This window comes from Silurus meridionalis, chromosome 8 (assembly GCF_014805685.1).
Source record: "Silurus meridionalis isolate SWU-2019-XX chromosome 8, ASM1480568v1, whole genome shotgun sequence".
Classification (NCBI taxonomy): Eukaryota; Metazoa; Chordata; class Actinopteri; order Siluriformes; family Siluridae; genus Silurus; species Silurus meridionalis.
This window is the reverse complement of record NC_060891.1, coordinates 15997855-16017513: the sequence shown is the minus strand read 5'-3', so window position 1 is coordinate 16017513 and position 19659 is coordinate 15997855. Positions and strand designations below refer to the sequence as shown.

Sequence of the window (19659 nt, the reverse complement as noted above, 5' to 3'; positions counted from 1 at the left end):
CATAATTTATTTAAATTACTCCAGCAGCATGAGCATTAGTTCTAATTAAAGAGAATGTGATTTTTTTTTTTTCATTTATTTCTTTATTTTTTTGCAGGAAACACAGCACCAATGTTTTTTTTTTCTGAAAGAGCCACAATTGATGACTAATTCTGAGCTTGGGAACACACTGCATGCATGATGAATCAACAGAGAACAAATAAAGAAGGGAAGCGGTGACTTTCTGTCAGGAAAAGAGATCATTCTTTTTCTTTACCACAAATGCACAATCAATTCATTATAAGCGTGCTTGCTTTTGTAAAGCTGGGATTTATACTAGCAGGCTAGTGACTCCGTTTGGCACCGGAGGACAGTCTGATTTACTGAAGCTGAGCATCAGAATACACGGCATAATATTTAGAAACAGTGAATCATATGAGGAATGTGAGATCAATCTGCCTAAAAAACAAAAAAATAGTAATACTGCTAATAGAATCAGAGTTTCAGATAGTGGATAATGGATTTGTGAACCTGACTTTGTGAAGCTAAAACCTCAGTGTGCAACATCTCTATATATGTGTTACTGCTCTCTGGATCTAGAGGTGGATTTGGTAGTGTCAGGCGCTGTGGAGGAAAAGGAACGGCTCGGAGACGTGTTAACTTCAGCAAGCCTGTGGGTTCATTAGAACATCCAACTGGGGACAAGAAGGCCCAGATCATCACTTGCTTTTATCAGCGAAACACATAAAAAAGGAAGAGGAGAAGGTCTTCTTCAGGTAATCTTTGACATGGTTCAATGAATAAGACATTGATTTATCAAACAAGGTAGTAGAAAAAGGAATGTAGGGTAGAGGTGGAGACTGTGCTTATGCATGGCATTTCAGCAGGCCCTGAATCTTGTGTATTACTGAAGCCTATGGGATCACTATACCTTTTCAAAACCCTCATAAATCATTCTAAAAAAATAAACAAAAAAGTATTGTGGCCTATGATAAGCTGTGGACAGACAGCTTCACTGTACGTGAACATCACAGAAAAAGACTGACATCTGTAATTGGATCAATGTCCGGTTCAAGGAATAAAAAGTCATCTTTCCTGTCGGTCATTGCTTAAGATGCCACTGGTGGCAAAGCCCCCTTTTCAGCCCAAGGTGTCAAATTGGTATGCTTTAAACAGCTCAGGATGAGAGCGTTCTGCACTGGTGCTTTAGGTGAAGCGCTATCAAAGGAAGACCAACGTATCCCTCTCGACTTCAGGGACGAGCTGCAGATCTTGTCAAAAGGGGCCTGTTACATGTGTGAAAGCTCAAGGCACAGACACCCGACTTTAACATTTTTAAAGCTTCTTTTTTAAAGACCTTCTCAGGTAATATCTCCTAGGAATGCCCAGCCAATAAAATTAAATGCCAAAGGGATAAGATTACCATGATACAATCTGCAAATGTGATGAATAGAGGAGTCGGATCAGATACACAGGGCTGTGCGCTCCCCAAATTTATTACAGATGTGTCTCTCAGAGATAGGGTTCCCTTCAAAAGGGCTTTAACAACCAGCCTATGCTTCCTCTGTGAAACAGGAAATGAGTGCTGAAGAGAGAGGACACTATCATCAGATGCCAGTCAACAGAATTCTCTTCAGTGTAAGCACTTACCAAGAAGACAACCATGAAGCCATTGGCTAGAATGCTGCAGCAATGGTTTCAAAAACCCTGGTCTATGGATGGACGGGAAAAAAATTCTCTGCACACATACACATGCGACATGGTTGTAAGGGGAAAAATTACCTCTAGGTTAATAATAATATATTTTAATGTAATAAATGTTGGTGGAAATGGGGCCCAAATAGTTTTAGGGTATATATACATATTATTACTTACATACTGTATGGTATTTTATGAAATATGGCATCTTCAGAAAACAAGAAACAGAAGTAAAAAATCAGTAGCAGCTCTATTGTAAAGAGTTGTGAAATTTGTGTTAAAACAGTATTGTGGTGCTAGAAATGATTAATATGTATAGACTGATATAAATATAAGAACCAGTGCACTGTGAGAAGAGGTTAAAGGAACTTAACTGAAGAAATCTTGTAACAAAATGTGCATTCATGACCCCCGAGCATCCACTAATCTAACCCTGGAACCTTCATCAGTTGTCCTGAGGCCCAAATTGACCTGTTTGCCTTTTAACAGTCACAGTATGGTGCAGAGGTTCTGGTTAATTGCCTAGAATACAAACTGCTGCAGACATGCCCACTCATTTATCAAGAACTAAGAAGCTGTTTAGAGCTGTTTAGAGTCTGTCTGCCTCTGTCTGCTACTATGCTGTGACACACACTCATGAAATGAGGATGATATAAAAAGGTTACTTTTGTTTTATTTGGCTTTAGTGAGTATTAGGTGCTCATGGCCTTTTTTAATGATTGGATATATATTTTGAGGCACAGTTCATTTATTGGATAACCAAACACAAATCATAAATACAAACAGGAAATATACATGCCTTTAAGCAGTACACAATGTAGTGTTCTTCCCTAGAGCAACAGTAGATGCTTAAGAGGGCATTACATACACATTTACGCTTTTGATTTTTATGTTTGCAAACTTTAAGTAGCAGAATGACAGACAGAAAAATTCTCACACCCTCATCCTAACACGTGCACACACACACACACAAACACAAAAAACCTCTCAGTCTTCCTAGTCAGACAAATGCGTCTGTCAAACTGAGGCCTGGCTGACATTTCATTCTTGTTGGGTAAGCAAAATTTATGGCTCCACTGCAAACAGGGCTTATGATCCAGACACCAGGAGGCTCAGTGCCTGTACAACTAGCAGCACTAAGCAGAGTAGTGCAGACCTTGGAGCAAAGCACAGAACAAAGCTCCACATCTCACCTATATCCTCCCATCCACTGCACATTTCCAATTCTAAGAGCCAAAACCAAACTGCAGAAGGACAGACGATGCTCATGCTGAAAATGATAAGGCAGGACAAAATCTATGTGGCCAGCACAGCTGTCTAACCTTGTTCGCTGCTTGAGCCAGGGCCCGAAAACGATATTAGACATCAAGCAGTTCCAAATTCAGCTGTATGGTCTTGTGCTTGTTAGGATTACAAATCTACCTTGCTGGCATTTAGTGTCGAATGGAAAGAGGCTTACTAAAAAGAAAAAGCTTTAAAACAGTGTTTACACAGAACCCCCTTTTGTATTATCCGCCAAATTTTTCGTCAGAGTTGCCAGCTCACACCTGCTGTTTGGTTCATCTCTACCAAGCCACAACAATTCGCTTGCAAAAATGTCAAACACTGCTGCAAACAGGGAGAAAAAAAAATACATTTTCCTTATTCAACGACCATGTTCCCCTATACCTCTTTTACTTTACCATCTACTGACAGTTTGAATAACCTATTGTATCCTATGCTACCCTAAAGTTTTACCCTTCACAGAAACACTTAATACCTATTGTATCATGCATAAAATCACTTTAAAGACAATATTATCCTGCACAACTTAAATAAGTTACATCTCTAAGACCTTTAATCCAAGACTATAAGGTTTAATGACGGTATTTTAAGCATGCTAATGCTAATCGATTCAATGTTGTATTTGCAAAAGTCCTGTCTCTGTGGGTTTCTTTTGGCGAGGTGTCAAGTCTGTGGCAGCCTGGTGCCAAAGGTGTTCAGAGAGTTTTATATTGCACAAAGCCAGTCTTTTGCCTCTGGGCCTCTGCTTCCACACACACACACACACACACACACACACACACACACACACACACACACACACCTCTAAATATGTGTCAGAGGCCCAATAGCCTTTCATGTCTAATGCTGCGATATTAGCCTCAAAGGGAAGCTAAACTTTCCCAGCACAACACATAATCCTGCCTTTGTAAGTGCAGTTATTTCTTTCAGACAAGTGAGGAGGAAAAGTTGCTCCAAAGTTTATATTTCTGCGACTTTCACAGGTATAAGAAACAACTTATTTTCTATTCATTTCCAGATCTATGTTTCATATGACCATAGATTAGAAGAAGTCCATTAAGATGTATAGCAGCTCAATACAGACAAGACCTCTGGATCACCATGGCAACCAAAAGAGCATGACAGTGTATTGAAACTGTCCAACCGTTCAACCCTGAGCTTACTATAATATTCATGTTGCATGCCCTTTACAGCAGCATTCAGCATTACCAAGGACACAGAGTAAACAACCGACACGATTTACTGCATGTAACAATTCTCTAATTCCACATGTGAGCGATTTAATTTGCCCTGCTTCCTAATGACTGTGTTCACATCTTTAAGGGATGGTAATAGAGCCTCATTTATCATTTGCAGCTATCTCACATGCATGCTTTCTCTCACCCTTTCTCTCTCTCTCCCCTAGGTGAAGAAGCTGCTAGTCCCTCCCCATTCCTGCTGCTAAGCTCCTAGGGGAGGAGTTGAGCTGAGGAGGTGCTGGAGCAGATGCTGGAGGAAGTGCTGCAAGAGTGCTATGATGAATGCTACAGAAGATAATATTATTGGCACAGCTGGCTAAGCCTGACAATACATTTCTCACTCACCCCATCCACGGTCACATCATTCTCAGCACCCATCCCCCTCCTTGCTTTAAAACGTGGCTCCATTTTTTGGGGGTGACAGAAGATTTGCACAGGACAAACTAGCTTGTCACTAACGGACAAGCCGGCCAGCTGTTAAGGTATCAGGGACATGACAGATTGCTATGTTTTACCTCCGATTAATTCACTTATTAGAGCCAGACCCAAATCACCCATCACTGTCATATCAGATGTCACAGCTATGAAAATGTGTCAGGTATGTGTGTTCTAGGCAGCCAGCCCCAAATACAGACAGACTGACACACACACACACACACACACACACACACACACACACACACACACACACACACACACACAAATACAATTATGTGTCAGTGTTGGTGTCAGTACAGACCACAGAATCAGGTAGACTGCTGTTCTAGCCTAGAGCAGAGATTTAAAACTATGTAGAAGAGACAGCAATGAAAAAGAGTGCCTCTAAAGTTACAAGAAGGGTTACATGCAATTTGTACACTCTATATTCAGTTGACACTTAGCAAGCTAGACCTAGCATCAAATTATTTGTAAAAACACATTGCAATAACCCTGGAAAATAAAAAATTAGTTAATACAGACAATTGTTGTAAACATGGTTTGCCAAATTTAAAAAAACTTTTATATGCAATGTTTTCTTGGGCACTATATGTAAGTACAAGATGTACAGTAAAATCATCTCTGGTTATCCTAATTCTGCCATGTTAAAAGCTGGCTGATGTTCCACAGTCAACCTAGAAAGCAAGCAGGTTTTTTTGCATACTGTAATGATAAATAAGACAAAGAAGGGGTGTGCGATATTGACAAAATATATCTTAATTGATTTTTCTGGGATTTTACGATACCGATAATTAGACAATATTTTGCTGAGTGTGCTATTGTGATGGTACATTAAGATGACGGCAGCAAATTTTCATTGGGAGTGATGAGGGTGGAGAAGATTAGAAATGAGTTTATTAGAGGGACAGGGCATGTAGAACGTTTTGGGGACAAAGTGAGAGAGGAGAGATTGAGATGGTTTGGTCATGTTCATAGGAGGGACATGAGGGTATATCGGTAGGAGAATGCTGAGGATGGAGACACCAAGAAGGAGAAAAAGAGAAAGGCCAAGGAGGAGGTTTATGGATGTGGTGAGGGAAGATAAGCAGGTAGTTGGTTTGAAAGAGGCAGATGTAGAGGACAGAGTGGTATGGAGATGAATGATCCGCTGTGGCGACCCCTGATGGGAGCAGCCAAAAGAAGAAGAAGACTTTAGGATGACCATGGACTGCTGAATCCTAAAACATTTTGATATTTTTCATATTCTGTGTGGTGGTCAGTTCACAGCAGTGACAGAGATTAATCTGTTCCAAAAAGTTTAAATAGATTTATTATATTTTGAATATATATAAAGCCTTTATAAAGTCAAATTTAGAGAAACAAAACACATTTGGGCTGTTACTAGGCAAAATAAATCAGTTTTTTGTAATATTATAATATAATATAAATGATAAAATATATTTTAATAGCTGATTTTTGGAGAAAAATTGCACTTTTCGTGTGATATTGATTAACAGTATGAAATGATATGTGTACTCATTTTATGTCCCACATCTTGAATCTTTTGATCATTCTAAATGCATTTTAATAGACTGAATCATGCAGTGAAAGAACGTATTATAAATGCGCACACGTCTATCCTACTAGACGTAATGTAATGTATGCATGCACTCTGTAGTGTGTTTTGTTTGGGTTTTGCGATATACTTGATGTCAAATTGCACATCGTTAAAACAACAATTACGACATTATCGTAAATGGCATATATATCGTACACCCCTACGAAAAAAAGACTTACATATAAACCGGGAGAAAATACGTGGAAAAATCAAATAATACGTTATCTGATTATTGATGTTACAGACACATGATGCATGTTAACGTGGTCAACATGTGAAATTGTGATTCAGACTAATATTTGATTGAGATTTCTGTGTTAAAATTGTAATTTAAAAGACTTCAGCTGATATGGCTTTCCATTAAATTTTGTGCACTCTTAGTCAGTTCTGGCATACAAATATCCTGCAGTTCTAATAACTAGAACAGAAAGTCATCATTCTAAACTACAAAAGAAAAATCGAATGCCCTGACTCAAGATTCGTCAACATTGTCACCTTAACAGCCACATAAAAATGGACATTTTTTGGGGTGTAACAATAATTAAGAATTTTCTCTAACCCCTTGCTGGACAGAAATGCTGTATATAAGTAATGATGCTATTATTTCTCCTGTTGTTGCCCGGGACACATGCTAAACTCTGTGCATCTGCTTTTTTTAATTGACTCAATGTGAGACACAATCTGAACGTTTGCTAATAGAGAATGTGTGTGTGTATCGGGTGAGTGTGTGGCTGCATAGTTTTGTATGCAGTGGCCCCGCCACCCGCTGCCAGTCCTCCTAACTGCACGGCAATACAAATCTTTATTCGGTCTTGAGATGTTGACAGGTCAATTGAAGAGAATGAGTCTAGTTTATGATGCAGTTGTCAAAGGTGGTTAGGCCGGGAGTCTGTTTATCTGACTAGCTGAGATATTCCGACAATCTCTCTCGCAAACCCCCGGCACCTCGAGGTTAATTACTTCACCAATTTGAGTAAATGGCATGCCATAGTCCCATCTGTCTCCATTAGTTCCCCACTATTTCTCAATTTACGAGGACGGGGGTCAAGGCGCTGGGTGCAGGAGGGATGTAATAAAGCATGGGATTTTATGTTTACACAAATGCAGGAGCCAGGGCATAAATAACTGAAATGCATCCCTCAAATGGCAAGAGCGTTCATAATAACGCTGCTCTTTAAAAAGTCGTTTTTGAGCCATTCTCCACTGCCCATAGAGAATAAAAAACATGGTGCACTAAAAACTAACAAGCCAGAGAACGGTGGCAATAAATATAAAGCTCACGCTTTTCCTCTCTGCCCTGTGCTCACTTACAAGGGCAGTGCAATTACAGGTCTCCGTCAGTGAAACCACAGCAGCAGACGCCCTCTGCTTCAGCACAGCTACGTGTGGACAGACCAGCTGTTGGAATAAGATTCACTCTGTTGCATACTTCTTAGTAACAGGCCCTACTGCATAACTGTAGTCTAAATGTAGGCAGTCAAGCAGTTGCTGGCAGTTTTATGTCCACTGTAAGGTGAACACTTTGATCAAGAAGCTCAATGTTTTTCTGTGAGTGGAGGACATAGCTGTCGGAGTGTCACACACCTGCCTGTAGCTGCAGTCCCTCACCACTTGTGATTGCAGGGTCATAGGGAGGGACTGCTGGGGCAATTAATTTCATAGCAAGGTAAATCCAGTCTGTGGTTTGACTGCAGCCCCCAAAACTCTCACTCACACACACACACACACACACACACACACACACACACACACACACACACACACACACACCACCTTCTCTCTTGTTATTAGTCTGGCTCTGCCTGCTTCTACCTTTGTCCCAAAGGATCCATACATTCAGCTGTTAAAGATGACCTTGCCAAGTACACAAAACTGTTAACTTTCTATCTCCCGGACCGTCACATTTTCTCTCTCTCTCTCTCTCTCTCTCTCTCTCTCTCTCTCTTCTCTCTCTCTCTCTCTTGTCCTCCCTCTGCCACCCTCCCACAGCTACACTCTTCAAATCCACCTGAATGAAAGAGTCGCTTTTAACAAGGGGTTTTATTTATTCTGAAAAATACTATCAAGGAAAAGGTAAAAAAAGAATCCCAGTAAAAGTTTCACTTACATCCAACCCACTTTTACTTCACATTTAGAGGTTGTTGCGGTTCTTCACTCAGTCACACACTCACACTGACTCTAGTCTCTGTCTTTCATTATATGTTTATGTCTTCAAAAGTGTGTGTGTGTGTGTGTGTGTGTGTGTGTGTGTGTGTGTGTGTGTGTGTAAGGGGGAGTGGCGAGCATGGGATGGATGCTGCCTCCACGTGTAAACAACAAAGTAGTCATCACTTAATCATAGTCTCTTTAAAGAGCAGAGAGCGATGCTAAGGTGAAACACTGACACTTTTCCATTTCAAGGACAATTTGCTTGCTCTTATACATCTGTGCATTAAAGAGGAGCTTCACGATCCACATAAACAAACCACCAGGGGAAACACAAAGTATTTGTTTCACTGCTGTCTTTAAAACAACTTTGGGTTTATACTCTTGTGAATAATAAATCTAAATTCTCAACAGAGTTTGAAAAGCATTTTCACGTAGTCTGCACTTTTTCGCCCCTCTAACGTACTTTGACGTGTTTGTAACTTGAAAGGGCACACTTCACCTAGAGACAGATTCCAAGAAAACACAGAAAGAAAAAAAATAAGAGAAAGACACAAAGTCGCACAGCACTGTGGAACAAATCCCTCCACAAAGTGTGAAAGGAACACTTCAGCTAAATAGAGTATGGGAAATTACTATTTGTTTTCAATTTGAGATCATCCAGATTACTCTACAGGATAGAGAGCCCTGATTATTAATGTGGACGAGCTAACAACACTTCCTCCATGGAGCAGACAGACCATTAGTCTCCCCTGACAAGCCCCCCAGCCTGCTACACACGGCAAAAGTAATGAATTTGGGGCGAAGATAAGAAAATAAAATCATCCTTAATTTCTCTGCCTGCCTTTGTGTAAACTAATATTTTTCCACCCTACTGGGTTTGATGTGGATGGTACTGCGCTTGCCAAGCTGAAGTCCCATGAAGAATGAAGGCAAACACCCTCTGAATAAAAAATACTGAAATATGACTATCAAGTCTGCTGACGTTTAGCTCTCGCCCATGTCAAACAACTGAGACAGACTGGAGAACTTCAGTGAACACGGCCATAAATAACACGCTAGTTTAACTCTAGCATGGCTGCTAGCATAACGGCACACATACTGCATGTAAACAGGGGGCTCAACAGATAAAATAAATAAAATTGTTTTGTACTTATTTCCCCAAAAAGCTAAAGCTAAAATAAATGTATAGAAAAAAATGCTATATTTCAGTTACCGGTAAACAAGACGTTGTTACCGAGAACAGCTGCAATTTGCAGACACTGTGACTACCTGGACAAGATCAAACTGCATTAATGAGGACTCTGTGTGAAAATACTCCCAATGCACCCTCTCTTTCGCTCTCTCTCTCTCTCATTCGTTCTCCTTCACACAGACACAATTAATACCACCAGGCAGGAGAGAAAACACTATCTAGCACAGCTTAATTTAAAAACAAGTTAAGTGAGCAGCCTGGGGATTGGTGTTTTGGTATTGAAAAATCATATAGTTGTAGGTAATGGACTGTTTGCATTCAGGGGCAGGAAGGCAATTACTTAGTGACTCATTAAGGTGGCAAATTTGTTAATGCACTGCTAAACACGCTCTAACCAACTGCCGATTTATGTTAATCTCACTACAGCTGTTTCTCTAGCAGCAGAAATGGGCTTGTCCATGGCAAACCACAGATTTTATGCACACAACGCACACCAGATCATGAATTTTGTATGGATGAGTGGTGTGAAGAATTCACCCAGGGAAAATATGAATATGAATGTGTGTGTGTGTGTGTGTGTGTAAGTGTGCATGTTTCTACCCCCAAACCACCAGCTGTGCTCCATGCCAGTCTGAGCAGACCTGAGTGCCCTAACGCATAGGGGCTGAAACCTACCCCTCAATGTAACTTGGCCCTTTGTGACTATGTAACTTTGTTACATTGAAGGCCCCACCTAAAGAAATAATCTTACATACCTTTGAGTGGTAGTGTGTCTAGAGAAAAATGGCTGAAGCATAACCTTGATCTCCTCCTAATCCTGAGCCGCACAAAGGCTTTTCTTACACATCTTTAAACCCTAAAGCCTAAGGATCCAGATAGAGCATTCAAAAAATAAACAATGCAATAGCAAGCATACAAATCATAAATCCCATTGACTCATTAGTCTACCTTGTTGGAGCAATTGCTTAATTCTCAGCACCATGTCTTAAAAAGTTATTGAAGTGTTTTGTTTAAAGAAACTATAGTAAAAGTATAATTAAGAAATTTGAACCTGAACTAAGGTCAAAATACAAAATGCCAAATGTCAATTTTTGGGGAAAAAGTGCTGTTGGTGCTTCTTGGCCATGTGTAGTGCTAAAAAAATGCATGATTCTCTAGAGAAAGTGATGAATAACCAGGCTTTTGAGTGTAGTCATGCATTAATAAAATGCAAAGGCCTGCTGCTGTGTCCAATCTCCATGAGATGTTTTTGTTTATATTGTTCTTTATTGTGGTGCTGAGTATTTTACACCATACTGATCATGCCTAGATCCACCCACTGAGAGATTCCCCACAGTCTGTCTGCTCATTTCTGTCTCCGTTTATGTTTGCGTGTGGATTTTATAGAGAACGTGGGCAGACGTAGGGGAGAGACGTCTAAACGGATGATCATCTGGAAGAAAGCTGTACGGGGGCTCTGGAGGGGCTGCAAGGGTCTCATGGCACATTGGGAACGGCTCCATGCTCATGTCTCAATTAGCAAATAATTAATGGCTGTGTCGAAGCAAATTGCCGGGCGCTACAGCTGCACTGATTATTAACTTTCAGCAAATGAGTGTGTACTGGAGAGTACAACAAACAAACCAAAAAAAGGAAAGTTTTCTCAGTTGTAGCACGTCCCTCATTTGGCTCAGAGTAATATTATTTATATATTATTATATTAATATTACATTTATTTATATAAATACTAGCTAGCTAAACAGATATGCAAAAATTTTATATTAAGAGTAATGTAAGGGCCCCAACCCAGGTCTGGTGCTAAACCATGAGTTAAAAAAGCATACAGTAGTGGGAGACACTACCTAGAGGTTTATGTGATAGAGAACGATGAAATGGGTTAAGAGGTATTCCAGGAAGAGACAATAGAAGAACTATGAAAAACTGTCTCTGCTCATAGACTTTACCACCATTTTAATGGCTTCTTAATGTAAATTTAGCAATGAAAAAAAAAGCAGATATGGACCACATTTGCTTGGGGAGCTAGTTAAATGATTCAGGGGAAAACTATGGCTTTCATTTAAGTTTGTGCCCTCCGGTCTGTTTATACTGGTCGATACACTTGTCTGAAGAATATAATGGATTAGCACATCATTCAACAAAGCAGTGATGAGGCAGACTGGGGGCAATGAAGGGAAAAAAGTAAATTACACTTAGCAGCCAAGGTAAGCCAAGGAAGCATCATATCAGTTCATAACTCCTCTTCTGCTCCCCAGTAGAGGAAATAGCGAAAAACGAAATACAGAAAGAAAATTCATGTGGCAATAAAATAAAACAATTTAACATTATAAAAACCAAACCGTCACTATCTGTGCTGCATTGTCTATTTTCATTTGCGCTCCCACAGTGTAATGAGGATATGAAAATACATTGCACCTTCAAAAATCATAGGAAATATCAATTCTAGCTCCACTACACACTGGTTTTTCTTGAAGCAGATAGAGCCATTGGTTTCGCTTATGTGGCATTCGAATCTATTCTCAATTACCCAACTGTGCAGTATGGGGACAGAGGCAATGTAAATGAGTCCTCCATCTTATCTTAGCAGCGAGCTGGGTTTTCCTGCAGGAAACAAATGAGAAACATGGCTAAGGGTCCTGGAATCTCTCTCCCCACCCTCCTCTCTTTCTCTCGCTCTCTGTTCCATTAAAAGTGTATCGATCGGCACGCCTGCTGCTCTCTGCTCTAAAATGCCATGATAATCAGAGAACTTAATACAGCCATTCATTTTCATGGGCAAAGAAAAGCCAAAATACTTCTCCATTCAGGGTTGTCTCTCATGAGGAAATTGAAAAATTGAGATAATGGCCAAGACTTTAACATTAAAATATACATATGTATTTTAGATCAAATGACTAGGAAATATATTAAAAGTCCAACAAACAATCACCATAAATTCCACTATGAGTATGATGCTATTTTGAACAACACCACTGGAAGCTTGAGGGTGCCAAGGATTCAATATGTCAGTACAGCTATTTAGCTGACCTTTACATTAAGATGGAGTACACTTGAATCAAGGAATGTACATTACCATTTTCTTTTCAATTACAGATAATAGACGGTTGTGAAAGCAAACATCTGAAAAAAGAAATATGCAATGAGCACAGAAACAGGGATCATTATTCATGATGATTGGACTACTAGTATAGTGAGCAGTTAAATAATTTGTATTTTTTTTTACATGTATTTCTGACGAATAGTTTGTACAACCAAAGATAAACATAGGCCAATATAATTGAATCATATTAAGAACTGTAAGCTTCATAACATTTACAAATCGCTTTAAATTATTTATTCAATTATTGCTAACCATTTGTCAAATATTAATCACCATGGTTAATGATTTTTAAATAAATAAATAAATAATTAAATAAATAAATAAATAAATAAATAAGGAATTTTGTTGAGAGGGGCCTTTTAAAACTGCCTTCAGGTATGAGTAAGTGAATGAACATCCAAGATGTACAGTAGTCTCACCTCCTGCCCCGGGTTTCTGAGAGAGGTTCTGGATCTACTGCAACCCTCACTAAAGTTCAAGCTGATACTGAAGAAGAATAAATTTTGTTTATACTTTTTATTTTAATCTCTTTTACAACTTTAAATATTGATATTTTGTGCATATTAATAACACTTAGTTTTACTAAAGCTACCGGTGTTCGCTTAATTTCTAACCATTACATACTTTACCTAGACAAATATTATCAATCAGGTAAATTATTAGGTCCTTAAGTCACTATCAGTGACAAAAATGTTCATAAGTTGTTTTGATTTGGTCTTAAATAATAACAAATCTACTTTTGGATACTTTTGGATATTTGTCAGAATTGCCTAATTTGTTCTGATACTAAGATGCTGCTAGTAGATTTAGAGACTCTATAGTTTATCCCAGAATAGCAATAGCCATTCCATTTTGTGGACCCAGAAAGAACGTATTAAAATCCACCCTGCGCATTTAAAACTAACTCAAAAAGGCAGAGAGTTATAACAGCGTCAACATGTAAAAAGGCAGAGAGTTATAACCTGCTCATATACTGCATTCTGAACATTACTGATAGACACGCATTTGATATTCTGCATTCCAGTGTTTCTCTAAACCAATCTAAACGGCAAGGGACAAAGACGGCCTGCCTCGGGCTAAATGACTTTTTAGTGACAGCATCATCAAATCAAGCTCTTTTCTTTTTTTCCCCGACTGAAGTAAGATATTCAAGCTCGCAGTGCCAGACTGATTGATCTGTGGCCTTGCATGATATAAACAAATCTACTCAAAGGCGTTCATAATTTAAAACCTGTGGCCTTAAGAGGAGCCACGTCACTCTAGCATGTGTAGAGCAAAAAACGACGCTTGTAGTGACTAAAAAACAATATCCTAATCTCTCCTGAGTATTTCACTAATAGCTGTTGACAGTCAGTTTTCATAAAAAATTCATGACCTGTCCAGGGCTTGCCTGCACAAAGAGCATCGGAAGAACATGTGTAATTAAACTAGAAGGTTCACAACCTTATAGTTCAAATTATTACTTTATTACAATAATTATTCTAATGGAAAAAAAGCTATCTGCTGTCACCCAAAGGAGGATGGATTGCATTTTAACTCTGGCACTCGTGTCAAGTCTGTTTCTACCTCAAGTCATTTCAGGGAGATTTTCTTTGCCACTGTTACTTCTGGCTTGCTCACAGGGATTGTAACTCTACACCTGGATTTCATTAAACCTGCTTTCTGCAAAAAATCTATTGTTAAAAAGATCGTCAAAAACATCAAACTCATTTATGTAAAAAAGTTACAAATATATATTTTTTCTTTTGACACTGTTTTTTTTTAGCTGCTTGCACCCATTCGCATTTTGCCTAAATCTTCATGCATCTGATGAGACGTCGCGTTTTTTAAGCCACCCTCAATCCCTTTACTGATTTTCATAGAAAGACCCAATCTACACCTTAAGCCGAGATGCTACCAAACTGATTGTCCTTCCCTCTCCTGGGACAGCGTCTGTGCTAAAAAGCTTGAATTTATTAAATGTCTAATGCATTCTCAAATAGATTTTCAAGTCACATGTTACAGTATCTTTATATTGCATGTCAAATCTTGGGGTAGAATGAAGAGAACTTAATCCCCCACAAATGCAAAAAGACAGATGTCACAGGTGAAAATATTGTCAGCGTCAACATGTATGAGCCTGCTGGTTCGATATCACCTGGATCTTTTATGTAGGGATGTAAATAGAAAATATGCCATAATATACCCATTATTAGGGCTGAGGGTTAAAAAAGGGTCATAGGAAAAAAATAAATGTGCTGTGGTTACTAAATGATGCTGCTGGCTGCAAATAAAATCCCGAATATAATCTCTGTACTGTGTGGCTAAACATAATATGGCAAAAAAATTTAAAGACAAACAGTAGTATTGTTATATTATAGAAATCCTACTTTTTTAGAATTCTTCCCTCTTCATGTGTTTCACTTTTAAGAAACAAAATAAAAGTCTTAGCATAGGGTTAGGCTGACATTGGCAGGAAGCTGCTCAGGCTTCCCAAAATGACAGCCATTTGCACTTAAATGAGAGGATTTGTGCTGGGCCGAGCCATTACCAATACGCCATATGTGAAACCATGTCTTTATCCCACATTATTGAGGAGGGAATGAGATCTCCTTATACCACATTTTTTTTCTGTTTCTCGCTTCCTTTCCGTCTCGTTCGCTCTCTTCAAATGGGATTCCCTCTCCTCCATCACAACGGCCGACATGCTTCACGCACCGCTCCGCTTGTATCTAAGCGGCTGAGTCGAAAACTGAGCAGCAACTTTAGGATGCACATTTCTCATGGTCGCGTTGAGCATGTCGTACCTGCTCAAGTCAAATTTGCTGCACTAATGATCATCAAAGCCGAACTAATACTCACTATCAGTCATATGCTCGTCATTATCCCACAAACTGTTTCTCACTTGTTATGAGGCAAATGACGATATTCCTTTTCCACCATTCACGTGTCGTGTCTGATGGATGTAAAGGGATTAGAAAGTGCCTCTGGCCCAGCAGCAGATACCAAGCCTGACATTCCTCTTTCTGAATGCAGTCCTATCAGAACAGAGCCAAAAGGATGAAGAACAGATATTATACGTGCCCCAAAAACAGACATGCGACTCGGAGGCAGAATGACGGAGCATGCTCATCCTTCATTGCCGTCCCTGGCACTCCTCGCCTGTTTATTTTACTCCTTTATCAGTTTTGTGGTGTGCCGTACTTCTTCCTCCATCCGCTCCGAACTCGGAGTATTGATTCATTACTAATTATCTATCATACAGGCCAGAGTGCGCCGTGCATCATTGCAGGTGCTCCTCATGATAATGGATGGATGAAGTTATCATGCTTGTACACAAAGTGGCAGTGACATTTGGAAAATCCTCCAACCAAATTCTTTCTCTTATCTGCTCATAGTAGTGGTACAGGGGTGTCTGCTCACAGCACCCTCATTAGGTAACCATAATTAAATCTCATTTGTAAAAGCTCATGTACATAAATACAGACAAATGTATTAGTCATATTAATGGAATGGAAACGATATGTGCCTTTGGAGCCTACTAATAGTATCCAAGCTGTTCTTTCTAGGAAAGTAGAGCAACAAAATAAACGCAATTGCACAGATACTGAGGTTTAGTTTCTCTGAAACAGCTTCATTTTGCAAATTATTCCACATTTAACAAAACATTCAGAATCATCACACAGCTACGAGAAAGATGGTCTGATGGTTTAAAAAAAAAATCTTCCTCATAGAACCATCTATCCATTTATCATTTCCGTTCTTCCTTCTCTCGTTGCTCCTTACGTCTCGGTAATGCTCTTATTTTTCTCCTAGGTGAGGAAATGGTAATAGGCGGTACATATGGTGTTCACATCTCTGCTCCTCTTTTAGAGAGGGTCAAGTCTCATCTATTATTCTCCATGACAAGAGTCACAAGGCCTCATTGGTCCTTTTTATACCCTTATATGATGGGTTTCCTGCTTCAACCTTTAATACACAGGGCGATTACAAACACATTTCGCAGCATCTAACAGGATCTGCCATGGTAAAGTGTCAAGCTGGTGTCTTTAAAGGAAAAAAGAGAGAGAGACAGAGAGAAGGGGGGATTGAGGGGCAAGTAGTGGATATCATTTTTCTTTTTAGGCTAGCTAATACTCAGGCTAAACTCAATTATTTTATTATTATTAGTTATGTTTCGTTCTCTTTTAATATAAAAACACTCTGACATGATTAATTACTAATCAAGCTCCTGCTTGCGTTTCTTTATTTTATTAAATCATACATGTACTGCTACTGTTACCAAACACTATATGTATGCACAGCGCATATCCATTACACTGTTGGCACGTGGTGCAGCATGCGCTGAACTTTTCACTGTGGCAGACATTCTGTAGCATCCTGTATGGTCAATAGTGTGTACTGTGATGTGCAGGAGAGATGTTGGCGTTAACGTAGCTCACCTTTAACATGACACACATGTGAGCAGACAGGAGGTCCCGCCAGTGCCCGTGAAATACGAGCACTCTCTTGGCCACCACTCACCTATCCATCTGTTTGCAGCACTCGTTCTCTCTCCCTTCCTCTCTCCCAAAAATTATTAGCCATTTCCAGCAGCACACAGCACTAATCTGTTTACAGGTCCAATAACCCAATCTAAAATTAAAGCACTGCAATAGATTCAGCAATAGTGAACAACGGAAAAAATTTGACACACACAGAAAAAAAGAAAACAAATGGCCCATTTCACCGCAATTAAATGAAGCAATCGCTGTTGTTTACTGTACATTATTGTATGTTTATGGTAAATTACCTCTGTGTAAATAATTCTTTCTTAGCTTGCTATATAAAGAATAGTCAACTTCTCTGACTGGCTTGTCACATTATTGAAAGCAAAAAATATCTCGCTGTAAAAAAGCGTGAAATATAAATATAAACATTTCTTAAATGAAACCTTATCCACCACTGATCGCAAAATAGCTCAGAAATTCCATTTGTCATTTTCCCTATCCCAGATTCCTATCAAACGAAGGTTTTAAAAAAAAAATATATATATATATATATATATATATATATATATATATATATATATATATCCCTGTGTCAGCATGCTTGTGAGATGTGATCGGACAGATTCAGCATCAGATATTAATAAGTGGCAGCAAACATCTAAAATGAGAGCGACCGTATCAGACATGAGCTGGAGGACAGGGAGAAATCTGGCCACTGTGCTTATCAAAGAGCCATTTAGATACGGGTGATAGCAGTGACGCTAACACACAGCCTGCTCCACACTGCTCCACACAGGTGACTGAAAAAAGATCCAATGCAACTGACTTAAATGTGGCTACATCTACATATAATGCATAAGTCCTTAACAATCAGAATATATTTACCAATTTTTGGAAATATATTATTTACTCCTAAATTACAATTATTTATTCATATTGATTACATCTATGAGTCTATGAAATCTGTTAAGAAGAGGATTTTGTAGAAAAGCCAAAAACAGACAATTATCTCAAAAGTTCGGTGACCTTGAGAATGTACTGCCAACCCATCTGCTCACAAGTTTCAGCAGTCGCCCGTTTCTCCCAGGTGGCTTCCCTTTCTTCCGTTCTTCTCAATCTATCTGTCGTTCCTCTTTTACTCTTGTGAGACATGGGGCTGACCTTGAATCAGCGTCTCCTTGTCCATATCTGCAAAGTATCTGAAAAGCAGAAGCTGGTCCCAATTCAGAACATTTCATCCGAGAAGGTTAATAAACATCACCTCTGTATCTTCACTCGGAATTCACTCCCGTGTCATTTAAGCATGACTACAGCACTGTCTAGACTTACACAATAAGCGTGGCAGACTTTCTACTGAGCTGCTGTTCTGTCACTAATTTACATTCATCCAATTATTAACAGCCTTGTTGACTTTGAGATTCTTGCTGATTCTTTTTTTATATATATATATATATATATTGTTTTTCTTTTGGAATGATAATAAAATGAAGAAATCGGGAACTTCAGCTCCCAAAAGAATGTCGCCCTCTAAAACCTTGATATGCACAAAAACGGCGTGCAGACAGGCCTGCAAAGCCACGAACGATAAGGTCACCCGAGGGATTGCCGAGATTATCTCTGTCAAGCACTTGGACACAGCACAGTCAAATGATGCATCATGCGGCCATTTTGAGGGGGGAGAAATCAATTTCTTTGCCAGATCGCTATTTGCTTTTCAAAGTGCCCTTGTAGTCTTTGGGTTGGAGCATTTATCAATTTAAATGTTGTGAACTGATAATGTTTTTTAGCCATGCGCCTTGTAAAGACAGTAGCCGAGAAAGTGAAGACTGAGAAACCGTTCCTCCTTCTCTGCTCCTCACACATGGGAGACTGGATTATAGACCCAGCGTCTGCACTTACTGCTGGAGATCTACCTTAAAAATAAAATGATTTAACCAGCAGTCAATAGTGAGCATTAATTACGAATTTGGAAAAGAAACAGCATTTGTGAAATGCAGAAATAGCTTATTACTGGTATTTTCTATTGTCGTTCTGGGAATTTAATCCTGCATTCCAACATAAAATGCAATGGGCTATAAATCATGTATCTGTACCAGATTTATGCATTTCGAACCTCCAGTGTTGTGGAGATTTTTCACTGTCAGCAGTAATCATTAATGTAGATGTCAGTAACAGATGATATTTCGGTGTAACCATGGCTTTCTTTACAGCAGCTGGTGCAATGTTAAATAAAAATGAGTCAGAATTTCAAGATCTTGGACTTTTTAACATTCAGTCTACCTTTGCAGTTCAAATCCTGTCAACGGCTTCGATAGCAGATTCCCATGGCATTGTTTTGTAACAGAAAAAACACCACACTACTTTCAAATGACTGCGTGATTACTTCAGCTGTTACACAGCATGTGCAAACTCACATTTACCTAATGATGCTCTTCTCTCTGCTTCTGCACACCTGTTAACTTTGTATTTCAGTCAGTCTCCACAGACACTTCCCTAATTCTGATCTCAAGCTAATACAA

At 39.2% G+C, this 19659-nt stretch overlaps 1 protein-coding gene across 4 annotated transcripts in view; it reads right to left on the bottom strand.

Moving 5' to 3' along the window:
- The window catches only part of LOC124390344 (neuronal PAS domain-containing protein 3), a 220455-nt gene that overhangs the window by 46861 nt on the left and 153935 nt on the right, over window positions 1-19659 (bottom strand). Inside the window, exon 1 of one of the 4 annotated variants that reach the window (XM_046856236.1) lies at window positions 18167-18378. The exons of the other annotated variants lie outside the window; for them this stretch is intronic. Coding sequence (XP_046712192.1) covers window positions 18167-18292 — 126 coding nt within the window. The 5' untranslated portion in view covers window positions 18293-18378. Of the gene's footprint in view, window positions 1-18166; window positions 18379-19659 lie in introns of those variants that run through there. 4 annotated transcript variants of the gene reach the window in all.